General features: G+C 44.7%; 1 protein-coding gene across 13 annotated transcripts in view; it reads right to left on the bottom strand.

The window, feature by feature from the left end:
* Positions 1 to 819: 819 nt before the first annotated feature.
* Positions 820 to 12,204, bottom strand: part of bahcc1a (BAH domain and coiled-coil containing 1a) — a 76,650-nt gene continuing 65,265 nt past the window's right edge. For 12 of the 13 annotated variants that reach the window (XM_033644327.2, XM_033644331.2, XM_033644329.2 and 9 more), the window contains 12 exons: positions 11,069 to 11,242; positions 10,654 to 10,934; positions 9,491 to 9,571; positions 8,880 to 9,009; positions 8,659 to 8,773; positions 6,751 to 6,826; positions 3,916 to 4,024; positions 3,654 to 3,770; positions 3,400 to 3,549; positions 1,680 to 2,920; positions 1,279 to 1,515; positions 820 to 1,173 (listed from right to left, as the gene is read on the bottom strand). In XM_033644327.2, coding sequence (XP_033500218.2) covers positions 964 to 1,173; positions 1,279 to 1,515; positions 1,680 to 2,920; positions 3,400 to 3,549; positions 3,654 to 3,770; positions 3,916 to 4,024; positions 6,751 to 6,826; positions 8,659 to 8,773; positions 8,880 to 9,009; positions 9,491 to 9,571; positions 10,654 to 10,934; positions 11,069 to 11,242 — 2,921 coding nt within the window. In that variant the 3' untranslated portion in view covers positions 820 to 963. The remainder of the gene's footprint in view (positions 1,174 to 1,278; positions 1,516 to 1,679; positions 2,921 to 3,399; positions 3,550 to 3,653; positions 3,771 to 3,915; positions 4,025 to 6,750; positions 6,827 to 8,658; positions 8,774 to 8,879; positions 9,010 to 9,490; positions 9,572 to 10,653; positions 10,935 to 11,068; positions 11,243 to 12,204) is intronic. The other variant, XM_033644333.2, reaches the window with a different exon arrangement.

Below are 12,204 nucleotides of genomic sequence, written 5' to 3'. Positions count from 1 at the left end.
AACAGGATGACCCCTCTCTCTCAGAAAGTGAGTCTCTCGTCCTGTTATAGACTAAATCCTTCTGTCTTTGTTTGTGCTCTGTCTGTCTGTCTCTGTCTGTCTCAGCAGGGCATATGCAGTGCAACACTAACATCTCCAATCTTGACTTCCCAAAGCAAAGGAAAAACGATGTAATGTATTCTACACCCATATAAAAATAAATCAATCGCAAACATGGAAAGATACATCTCATATATACAATAAACTCCTATATAAAATAGCTTTTATGTACATATAGACAACAGACAACAATACAATAATTGACCTGTACAATGTACACCTGAACAGTTAAGACAGGTGAGAGGTACTGAAGTGTATGGCTTGATTGGGAAAAAATTCAAAAATATTTACAGACATCAACTTTACATCTTTTACATGTTTTCAACTTCCCTGGAATGAAGAGGTCTAGGGAGAGCCCCATGCCTCACTTTCTTTTCCATTCCCTCAGGTAAGGCTACCTTTATAGAATTGGTCCGCAGAGACTATTCAGCCTCATGGTATTTTGCACAGTCAAACTCACTCTCAGCTCTACTTTGGTGACATATGATAGGAGCTGAAAGCTTGAGTCCTAAAACCATTTATGAAGCTGTCTATCACATCCATTACAAAGAGATTAGTTGGACGATCGAAACGCCACTTATCGAATTTTGTGATGCCCAGGAAGACCCAGACCTCCTGCTATTCTTCTAGAAAGGATCAACCAGTTATGGACATCCCCCTTCACTTCCACAAAGGTTAGACGCCAATAGACTCCAGTGTGTAACCTCAGACAGCCCTGCTTTGGTGCCGACATTTTGTCCATGGGTCTTTGATTCGTACCCAAGGAACACTTGTTGTCTTCCCAGGCTGGAGGGTCTTGTAGGTACAGTCATAGACTTCTATCCTTCCTCCAAAGGAGTCCTTCAGTAGTGTCCTCACGAAGGTTCAGCACAGGATGGAAACCCCTTCAGTAGTGACCAACTGACCAGCGGTGGGGTCGTACGTCCCAGCCAGGTAGTAGAGGTCTGGGGAGGTACTGTTCGGCTTCTGATTGCGAGTCAGACACTCATACTCCTCCCTGCTCACCACCTGGCACTTATGAGAGATTGTCTGGACGTCATTCTCATCCTCATGACATGACTGGTACAGGGCATGCTGCATAAGGAAAAGACAGGGTTAGTTGCATCATTGTCATTCGAACGTTCTATGCTACAAATGGCAACAGTCTCCACAAAGTTGTAACTCTTCATCATGGCTCACCTTGCCATCTCGATGCCTCTTGCCAAGCTTGGTCTCTTCAGGATGGTAGAACCACTTGACTTTGACCACCATGCTGGAGGTCCAGGATTCCCAGAAGTTCTCAATTCGACCTACGTATGGGAGGTTCGGGCGTCCCGCTGAGAGGAACACAGCACAATCTCCCACTCTCACTGTATCTCTGCCTCGCACAATGGCCTTATAAAAAAGCTTCCTTGCCTTGCCCTTGAGACCTCGCCGCTGTGGAAAACAGACACTTTGATCAGTCTTGTTTGATAATGATTATTATTACCTCTCTTGACCTTTAGTGGTTTAATATTCTAAGCTAACTGATATTATGAGAGAAAAGAAGGACAAATCTTTGCTACACTGATGAAGCAGAAACATGGATGGAATATTCTCACCTGTGTAGGGTTTCCTGACCACCTCCACATTTGTCGTCCTGCAAGGAACGCAGACATCTTGGGCCTTGGAATGAATGAGGTGTCATCTGGAAGCATCCTAGGTTTCTTCACAAAATCTTTAGATGATTTAGATGGGGAGCTGGTGCATTCTTTCCTCTTCATGGACTTGTTGTTGGAGACCTGGTCAGGGGGGCCTCCTTTGGCATTGGAAACAGCCACAGCTTTGGCCACAAATGAGTGCTGGTGCGGCCTTGAAGAAGTGGAGGGTTCAGAGGGTTGCAGGAGCCCCCGGTGGGAAGACAGACAACTCTGAAGCATCAGTGTAGAACTATCCTCATCCTCTGAGCTGTAGGAGGAATCATTGTCAGAGGAACACAGGCTGGAACTGGACAGAGAGCCTGAGGAGGAGGAGCTTGAAGAACCAGAGGATGAGGAAGAGACAGAGAGACGAGACAGGAAGCGGCCAGCCGTCCTTAGTCCACCTGAGGCTGCAGCCAGTGCAGCCCTCCTCCTCTCTTCCTCATCATCTTCAAGATCAGAGTAAGAGCTGTGACACTCTCTGTGGGAGCTGAAGCCCAAGTCCCCATATTCATCAAGACGCAGAGAATAGGAGGGCTTTCTTTGGGGTGTTGTTCCTTTTAGGAGAAGTTCTACCCTGGACGCACCGCCCTTTTTGTTATCTTTAACCAGAAGGACAGGGTGAGAGTAAGCTTCTGTCCTGGGCATACCACCCACACTGGAAGATCCATCTCGCAACAGCAGAGCCTTGCTGTTCTTTGTTTTGGGGGATGTCACTCCTTCATGATCTAATTTGACCAGGAACTCTTGTCCAGACTTCCTGCTCCTTGGCATAATTAGCTCATCTTGCCTGCGCCTCTGGCCATACAGCCCACTTCTGGAGCCCAACGATAAACCTGGACTCGGCCCTGTAGACTGAGTGCAGAAGGAGGAGTAGCCATTTGCAATGCTGCTGAAGGAGTCCACCTCAAAGGAGCTGCTGCTGAAAAGGCCTTTGGCTGGGGTGGAAGCCAGTGGCTGGGTCCTAGGCAAGGGGAACGGGTCATCCTCTGACCCTCTCAAGGCCTTCCTGGGTGCTCCATTAAGCTGAAACAGGTTGTCAGATGACCTCTTCCTGGTGTTGCCCAATGAAGGCCAACTCAGGAAAGGTGAAGGATTTTTATTGGCATTCTCAGCCTGCTGTTGCTGCAGCTTTTGTTTTTTCCCAGAACCCTTTGGTCTCCCTAAAATGAAGAACACGCGTGTCATGTTTTAGCAATACATTGCAAATGATGAAACATGGCTGTCTCAGTTGTACATACTGTTCACTTAACAGTTGTATCAAATAAACTGTTCAATCTAATGCAGGCGTGCGACATCGATGTCTGCGTGTAGCCCATTTTTATGTGACTGTGCAGACTGTAGGCATAGCAGACTGTGCATGCTCCCATACAAAATAAAATCTCTTGTTCCAGATTCCAGTCCAGTCCAAAGAACTGCAGTCAAGCCAACCATGGCTGCCATGCTGCAATGAAGTTAGTTTTAAGATAGATATTCGACAGACTCTCACTCCAGATCCAGCTGAGTCTCTTAGTTTCAGTTTTACTGGATGTTGGCAGCAGGAGGATGGTAAGCTCACCTCCCTGCCCTCCGTTTACTGCTAGGGGTTGACGCGAGCCATCAATTGTAGGAGAAATTAAGAGGTTGAAGGGTTAACTCTTACCTGGTCTTCTTTTGTGAACAGTTGTTTGGCTGTTGATGAATGTATTAAGTCTGTCAGATGGTCTGTCACTGATGGGGGCCTGCTCCAGACTGGAACTTTTCTTGGCTGTCATCTCGCTGGGTAACAGCAGGGCAGGAGATGACTCCCCACCTACAGGACAAGGGGCAGAAGATTATTAGCATTTACTTACAAGTAGACAATACAGTGCAGTATGAAAGGGACAATTCGCAGTAACACAGAGAGAAGACACCCACAGTGAATCTGGTATCCTGGAGGCAGGAGGCGGATGTTTGGGAGAGAAATCTTCCCTCGGTCTCCATCATCAAACTCTACCATCACCCCTCCTTGCTTCCCTTCATCAGATGAACCACCTGCAACAGACAGAAATGCACTTCATTGGGTAAGCAGGGAAGTTAGCAAATGCTAAAAATGATTGTAAACATAAAACTAAATATATAGTTAAATATATAGAAAGGACACACAGGAAAACAGGGATGGAAGAAGCTGATGTCTCACCTCTGCGAACATAGCCTGGGTATAAGCAGCGTGAGCGTTCGCTCCAGTAAGCGCACACCCTGGTTCCTTCAGTGAGCACTGTCTCCGACTCTGGCCGTACATCCAGGACCTGAAGGCCAGACCAAAACATAATTAAGATTCATTACAGGCTGCACACACACAGACATGCATGCATACACACACTCACGCACACATACAAACAGTGTGAGAGCCATAGAGCATTGTGCATGGGCAGCCACTGTGCCACGTTTCCAAGCGGCACTTATCTCATGCCAATGTGCCAGTCAGGGCTGAAAAGAACGGAAGCCATGATGCAGTAAATCCTGACTTGCTGAGTAATACTAAAGAGGGCCTGAATAGAGGGCTTGTGATTGCAGGTTGCCAGATCCTCCCTCCAACAATGCAGGCAGCCCCAGCATCCGCCACTCACTGGGGGCTCTTTCAGGTTGCTTTCATTTACTGTTGCCATGGCGAGGGACCCTTTGACTGATGAGGTGTGGAAGTGGGTGTGTGTGTGCATGGGGGGAGGGAGAAGGAGCGCGGTGAAAATCGGGGCATTGGTGTCAGAGTCAAATAAATGGCTTTGGGACTAATTTAAAAGACAAGAAAGTGGAAGTGTGGCATAATTAGGACCAGCTGCTATCTGATGAGTGTTTAAATAAGACTAAAGTTGCCAGAAGTGCTTTGTGCGGAACTGCCGGGAGAATCGGTATGAGTGAGCTCACTTGGATAAAGAGGAGGTCAGATAGTAAATGGACTAATGTATCTGTGATCTTCCACTGCAGAACAACAGGCACCTGATGAACACTGATCCTGTGGGCAGTTAAATGCTACGGTAACACTTAGGGAGATTTAAACAATATAACACGTAAGACTTCTTTTATGAGTGTACTTGGAATTATACAACCTGATATCAGACAGAATTGTCAGCTCGTTGCACTTTTTCTCCATTTTCAGTCTGACATTGCCTCAACTCTGACTGATTTCTGTGGAGGAGGGGTATTTGATTTTCCCTCGCCAATCACCAGCGATGAACATATCCATCTGAATCTAACGTCATTTTAAGTCCATACTGATGTGTAGCTTTGCCAACACACTGGTTTTGCCAGGTGTGGAGCAAAGCCATGTAAAACACACTATGTCGGGCGATACTGAGAGGACATGTTGATTTAGAATAGCCGTGATAGCAGCTTCTAGCTTGTCCATAGGAGTTGCCATTGTTGTTATTACTCCTCATTGGTTCTGGCGGCCCAGAGATTAACAATGGCATTAGTCCTGCCTGTGGCGCTGATTGGCTAATCTTAAAATTCTCACTGGATTGTTTTTTATTTCAACTGAGAAACTGCTGTTTCATGTCACAATGCCAGACGAATCAGTCAACTTGGTGGAGTGGGTAGTTTCCGAGGTCTAAACCCAGGAAAGGATTTAATACTAATACTGCACAAAAATACTTCAATTAGGTTCGTTGAGGAGGTGTAATTAAATCCTATGCACATGTGATGTAATAATTTCAGTTAGCTTTAAACACAGACGTGAACAAAAATGCAGGGTTTCACATTTCATCATTATATTTACTTAATAATTTAGCCTGCTTTATTGAAATGTAAGCAATGCTTCATGACTCTAAGTGAAAATGTTTTTTCAAGAGGAAGCAAACAGCTCAAATTGCACAGATGCTGCACTTCAACATAACAAACAGGAAATTCAGTTAGATTTAGTCTATAATTCATGTGAAGTTGTGATAACCTCTATGTCATAATAGGATTTATACAATTTTGATGAAATATGATCACAAAACTATTCTAAGTGGGGTCCCAGGACAGTCATCATGCCCTTTTGGCAGCTTCTCCTTGCCCGTATTAAAGTGACAGCAAAAGCCATTAATCCAAGGCACAATCATGCCAGTTAAACTCTGCTCCATTGTCTGCAAACACAACCTCCTCTGCCCTGTTTGGCAAGACTTTTGTCCACAGTTGGAGAAGATGTGGGTATGACGGTGGCTTTAGGTGACCTGGCATCCTCTCAATAAAAAAAAAAATGGAACAAAGGTCACCAGCGATGAAAACTCCAGTCTGGATGCAAAGCAAACCAGGAAGCACATTTTACCTAAATGCAAATGAACACCAGCCAAGAATGTGCTGTGGTTTCTCTAATGTATAATTATGTCTCATTATATGGATGACTTCCATAAACTGTAATTGTGTCTTAACATGAGTGAGAATCACAAATCCAAATGGTCTTGTGGTTTAGGTAAAGGCAAAATCCTAACCCCACCCAGGTGCAACTGAAAAAAACAACGGGTATACAATTTTATTGTGAAATAAAGATACATGTCTTACAAAAGCTGGATAGCCCTACACTTTGGACCAGCTTCTCTTCATACACTGTTGTATCTTTGTCGATGTGAGCCTTTAAACAAGTCTGTTGCTTTGGTGGCAGCAAGGGTGTGAAGTTCACGTCATCTTCCATTTAAACTCCAAAACATGAATGGATCCAGGTGTTAGCGGGATTATCCCACCCACACACCGAGTGTGGTTTAACGGACATCCACAGACACTCACATACACACAAACCCAAAGATCCTGCCTCCCATATGTTCATATGCATTTAAGAGGTTTAGATGGCCTCAGTGACCCTGGGAGAATGTCAGGGGAGGTTGAAAGAGTGAAAATGAAGGGATTGGCAGAGCTACAGAGAGGCTGGGATGCTATGGAGAACTGCAGAGGGTGAGAAGGATAAGGAAGAGAAATAGAAGTGTTGAGGGACCCAGAAGACCAAACAAGTGATGGTTTTTCCTGTAACAAAGAGTGTTTTAGTGCAGCGGGGTGAACTTACAGCTTCCTGTAGCAGCTGCTCCAATGAATAGATTCTTGGGCGGTTTCCTCTTTCACCATAGATAACAATGCTGAAGCTAGAGAAAACAGCATGGCAGAGAGAGAAGAAAAAGATATTTTCAGATGCTTGTATTATGCTTGCTTGGCTCCCGTGTCATATGTTACTCCCACTCTGCTGTTGTTAAAGCAGCTTTTTGCTGCCTGAGCCGGAGGAGCCGTATTGATACTCAGAGCTAGGTATGGGACCATGTGGGGTTTGTACAGTGAGAAGGAAGGACATAAAGAGAGATAAAAAGAGGCAAAAACTTGGGTACTGATGGTAACTTCTAGTCCTCTCATACAAAATTTGTCTTTTCATGATCCTAAAGATGCCTATCCCAATAGACCTTGTATGCATGATTTCTTTTATGGTGTTTTGATGTCTGGAGGGATGTGCTAGCCTCAAGGATAATTCATTAATTTCATTTCCCCACAATTCTAGACATATATCAGCTTCTGCACATGTGCAGATTAAGCACTGACAAAAAGTTCTAAAACATGTTACTGTAATTTGAAAGACTGAAGTAATCTAACTCTATTAATTGCATCATCCTTACTTCGATTTCAACCTGATTAAAGAAATACTTTGTCCCCCAAAATGATCATTTCATCAGTTAATCACTGTGTTGCATTGAATTCCTGAAGAAAACTTTTTTTCCGCATGCCTCCAGTGAACGAAGAATCTAAAAACAGAAAATTCTTGATGAATTTAAAGGGAAATTTCAGTTTATTTCATCCTGTCTCCTATTGTCCTAAATTTGTTTCAAGTGACTAGTGACATAAAAATAATAGTTAGCATGTTAGCAGCACAGTATGAGATCGCTGCTTGTTCTCGCAAGATATATTTCGGCCGCGCTTTGGAAAGCAGAGCTAAATGGTAAACAAACATGGCACCACACCAGTAAGGTAAGACAACACGTTTACATGTCGTTTTCTATATGTTCTCTGACATTTATCCTAACGATATGAGGCGGTCTTTGTGGAAAAAAAGCTTGTTTAGTGGACTAACTTTGCACTTGAAGTATGCCCGTTCACTTACGTTTTAACAGGTCTGACGCTACTATGCACCCCGGCTGTATCTAGGCAAACAGCTAACATGCTAACTATTATTTTTATGTCACTAGTCACTTGAAACAAATTTAGGACGATAGGAGACAGGTTGAAACTGAAATTTCCCTTTAAGTCACAGGGAGTTGCGTTTAAACAACAAAGCAACGTCAAAACATCTGTTAACAAACTCTCACACAATTTCAGCAGCATAATCCAAGTCTCATTTATTTAATCGTATGCTTAGTACTTCTCAAACAAACTGGCCTTTGCGACAGGGAACTGTTCAGAAAGTGAAATGAATCTATGCACGAGTTTTGTTGTTAAATGCGGTCGCCTTTGACTTCAATTCATCAGAAATTTGTCTGAGTGTTTGGATTCTTCGTTCACTCGAAATACAAAGTTTTCTTCAGAAATTCAGCGCAACACAGAGTAATTGGGGCGGCACGGTAGACGAGTGGTTAGCATCGTCGCTTCACAGCAAGAGGGTTCCTGGCTCAAACCCATGATGGGGGAGCCCTATGGGTTTTCTGTGGGTACTCCAGTTTCCTCCCAAAGTACAAAGACATGCAGGTTTATTGGTGACCCTAAATTGGCCATAGGAGTAAATGTGAGTGTGAATGGTTGTCTGTCTCTATGTGTCAGCCTTGTGATAGTCTGGCAACCTGTACAGAGTGTACCCTGCCTCTCGCCCAATGTCTGCCCCCCCGCAACACCCAACTGGATAAGCAGTTACGGAAAATGAATGAATGAACTGAGTACTTGACACTGACACACAGTCAGTGTATTCAAACCCTGACTGATCACTTGAACCACTGCTTACATGTCGGGGATCTCCAGTGTGTGGACTCTGGCAGCATATAGAAGCTCATCCTCCTTGGAGATCAGCACCTTCAGTCCATCAGTTAAGAGTTCTTTGGTCAGGACACAGTTGGGAACTGCATGAGGAAAAAAGCAAACATCACATTTAATATTTCACAACATCACTGAATCTACCTGCTTCCTGAAACACTGTTGTAAAAGATATCCAGAGTTATGTCTTACCTTCAGGGCTTTTGTTGTTGTATGAGCGGCTGCTGTCCTCATCTTCTTCTGAGAAGCTGCTGCCATCCATCTGAAAGCCCTCATCAGCCGCGAAGCTCTCCAGCAGCCGACTCACTGCTCGTCCCTTTGGCTGTAAAACATAACAGAAGGGACGCACAGAAGAATAAATGGTACAGGGATGGATAAAAAAATAAACGTGGAGACGGAAAGTGTGATAGAAGAAAGGGGAAATTGTTTAGCATGCTACTCAAAGTAGCAATTAACCACAGGGGACTTCACAGTGCCTGTACTATCTCGTACCAGTAGCCATTTTTTCACTCTGTCACAGCAGAAGGTGTGAGCCGCCCCCCTTCCCACGTCTCCTCTACCATCCTCTCCTCCCCTAAGATTACTCAGCAGGAGGTTGGGCTATGTGCGATGTGCTAAGTACTTTTAATAGTTCTACAGTAACAGTCCTCAGGGTGAGAAATCTAGGACAGTAAGACATCACCAGAATTGTTAATAGACTATACAAAGACATTTTTGTAGAACTGAATTGTGTTTGGTGGTTTGCATGTGCCTGGTTTCCTGAGTGAGGATTGAGTGCTTTCTAAATTCACGGTGTCTACTACCTGTTGGTCCTTGCTCCTTCGTCCCCTGCCGCCCTCCTCATTCTGTGAAGATGTAGCTCCAACTGACCAGCAACTTCTCCTCTGTTGAAGTCGACAAGAAGGTGGACAAGGTGAGTGGTGGTGAGAGTGTGATATATCTCCACAGGCACTCAGGTTCTGGTCCCAACAAGTGCAGGGGAAGCAGGAACACGTGCACATAAATGATCAAAAATAAGAATTTATTTTGCCTGTGTCCAGACCTTTGAATCCATGCACTTCACTGAGGTCGAGTTCATTGATTCATCTGGCATCATGACATAAAACTTCGGTTTCTTAGTTAAAATGCCACTGTCAAGCAGTGCTGAAAGCAGTGAGGAGTACTAACAACACTGGCAAGTGCTACGGTTAAGTTAGATGCTGCTGTTGAGGCTGTTCCGAATCGACATGTCTTCTTAATCTGGCCTGACATTGTAGTTTGTTTTATTTTGCTCTGCTCCATGGATGGATTACTGAATGGGCCTACAGGGCACAGGCCCAGGGGCTCAACCTGTCAGAGGCCCCCATGGCCTTAACCTGTGAAATATCATTCAAGGAGCTATGTACCGACCAGAAGGAGACTCAAAATGACCACAAAGAGACACAAAACAGCTGCAAAGAGACTCTCAATGATTATGGAAGGGGGCGAAACGATCACAATGATGCACAAGATGACTGCAAAGAGACACAAAGCAACTACAAAGAGACTCAAAATGACCACAAAGAGACTCAAAATGACCACAAAGAGACTCATAATCACCACAAAGAGACTCAAAATGACCACAATATGACAACAAAGAGAAATGTGATACAACTACAAAGAGCACAAAACAACAAAAAGAGGCTAAACAACAATAAAGTCTGTGTGTCCTTCTTCTAAGTTTGAGAGGTGGTGGGCCCTTCTGCATGTCTGGGCCCAGGGACTTGTTGTCTCATAATCCGCCCCTGCTCTGCTCTGCTCTTAAAAACCCAGCAAAACTTTGGCATGGCTACGCATCTGCATGGATTTATCTCGCTAGATTCAGGAGGATTCGTTGGTCACTAGTCCCATGGAAATGATATTAGGCAATAATTTAGTCCTCTGAGGGTATGAATGATTCATTTGAGGGAACATAACTTTTATATATTCCAAAATACTTTCTGCTAACCTTATTGATTGCTCCCCTCAACATTGTGCTCTTGCGGGTCGCCCTCTTTAGCCTCTCACTGGTGGTCGGGAAGGTGGCCAGTCCCATGCTCCGCCGGTAGCGGTTGCCTCTGGTCCCAAGGCTACCCCACCGAGGCTCCTTTGATCTGGGTCCACACGGCCTTCTAACCCCTTCGGGTCGGTGATCTTCATGGCGGTTTTTGACTGCAGTGGCTAGGCCCAGCCTACAGGGGGGCTTCCTCACTTTGACCTCACCTTCTGCTCCAGACAGACTCTGGGAGCCTGTGCAGTTCAATTAGAGAAACAGATTTAGACCAAGCTAACAAGCCAGGAGGAGAAACACAAAACAGATGCTTCCTGTGAAGATGTGGGCCAGCTTTGTTGACTTATGAATCAGGTTCAAAGGACAGTCTTACCATAAAGCTCCTGTCTCTGTTTTTTGTTCCTGGCTTTCTGATTGGCCTCCAGCTTTACAACAGATGAGGGACTCGGACCTGTCACGGACGAGCTAGAAGTGACGTCTCTGGGGGGTTGGGCTCTGTAGTCTTGAGCTTCATCGGTATCATAACTGCCTTCCTCTTCTTCATCTTCTAAAGGAGATGACAAACAATACAGCACAGAGATGCTACTATTAGGTAGGTTTTTATGAACTTCCATGGCTTATCAAGTCCATCTCTTTAAGTCATTACCAACCAAGTTTAACTTACTCCCCATCATTTCACAAGCACTTCATTAGCATTTAAGTAAACAGTTTAACTGTTCATAGAAATGATGTATGAAGTGCTTTGCCTCGGTGGTATTTCCTGGTGTGAACCCACATGCTACAGAACTAATGTGCAAGAGAGTGTAGGAGTGTGTGTGTGTGTGTGTGTGTGTTTGTCACTGCACTTTCTCAAGCAGCTCTTTGACCCAGTCTGTTAGTCTCCAGGGTTGTCAAAGCCTCTCACAGGCAAGTGTCCGCAGCTGTGGCTGTACATCTAGGCCCGGACCAGCCAACAAGGCCAATCACTGAGGTGTCGAATGTCCTTGCACACCCCTGTCCGTTACAAGACATTCATCAACACCTATTTTCTCACCTCTGATTGCCTTTAAAGTGATTTACAAATTCACAAAAGGCACATTTGATGTAAGAGGATACCTGACTCCATGTGTTGGTGATATTGGGGTGCATCCACACTAGTCTCCACACGACAACCCCTAAAACAGAGACCTTTGAAAACACTGCTGACCTGGTTTTAGTTTGAAAACTCTGGGTCGCCTTGTAGCCTGGAGCCAGGCGGAAAAGGAGACTTTTAAAAATGATGAGGCAGACAACCACGTCTGCTTTCTGATTGGGTCTTATCAGTTACAGTGTCAAGCCAAAACATACAGCTACCTTTTGTGATTTCATCTTGTGTGGGTAACATTACTCCATGGCGTCCTCCAGCTATAGATACGCTGCTGCTCTAATATGTTGCCATATTTGCTTTGCAGTGACTCCCAATCTGTCCTCTGCCACCTTAACCGCTTCATAGTCATGTGTTTCTCTACAGATCCACCTTGTGGTTGGTCC

Source organism: Epinephelus lanceolatus, chromosome 18, assembly GCF_041903045.1.
Source record: "Epinephelus lanceolatus isolate andai-2023 chromosome 18, ASM4190304v1, whole genome shotgun sequence".
Lineage (NCBI taxonomy): Eukaryota > Metazoa > Chordata > Actinopteri > Perciformes > Serranidae > Epinephelus > Epinephelus lanceolatus.
This window is presented reverse-complemented; position numbering and strand designations above follow the sequence as displayed.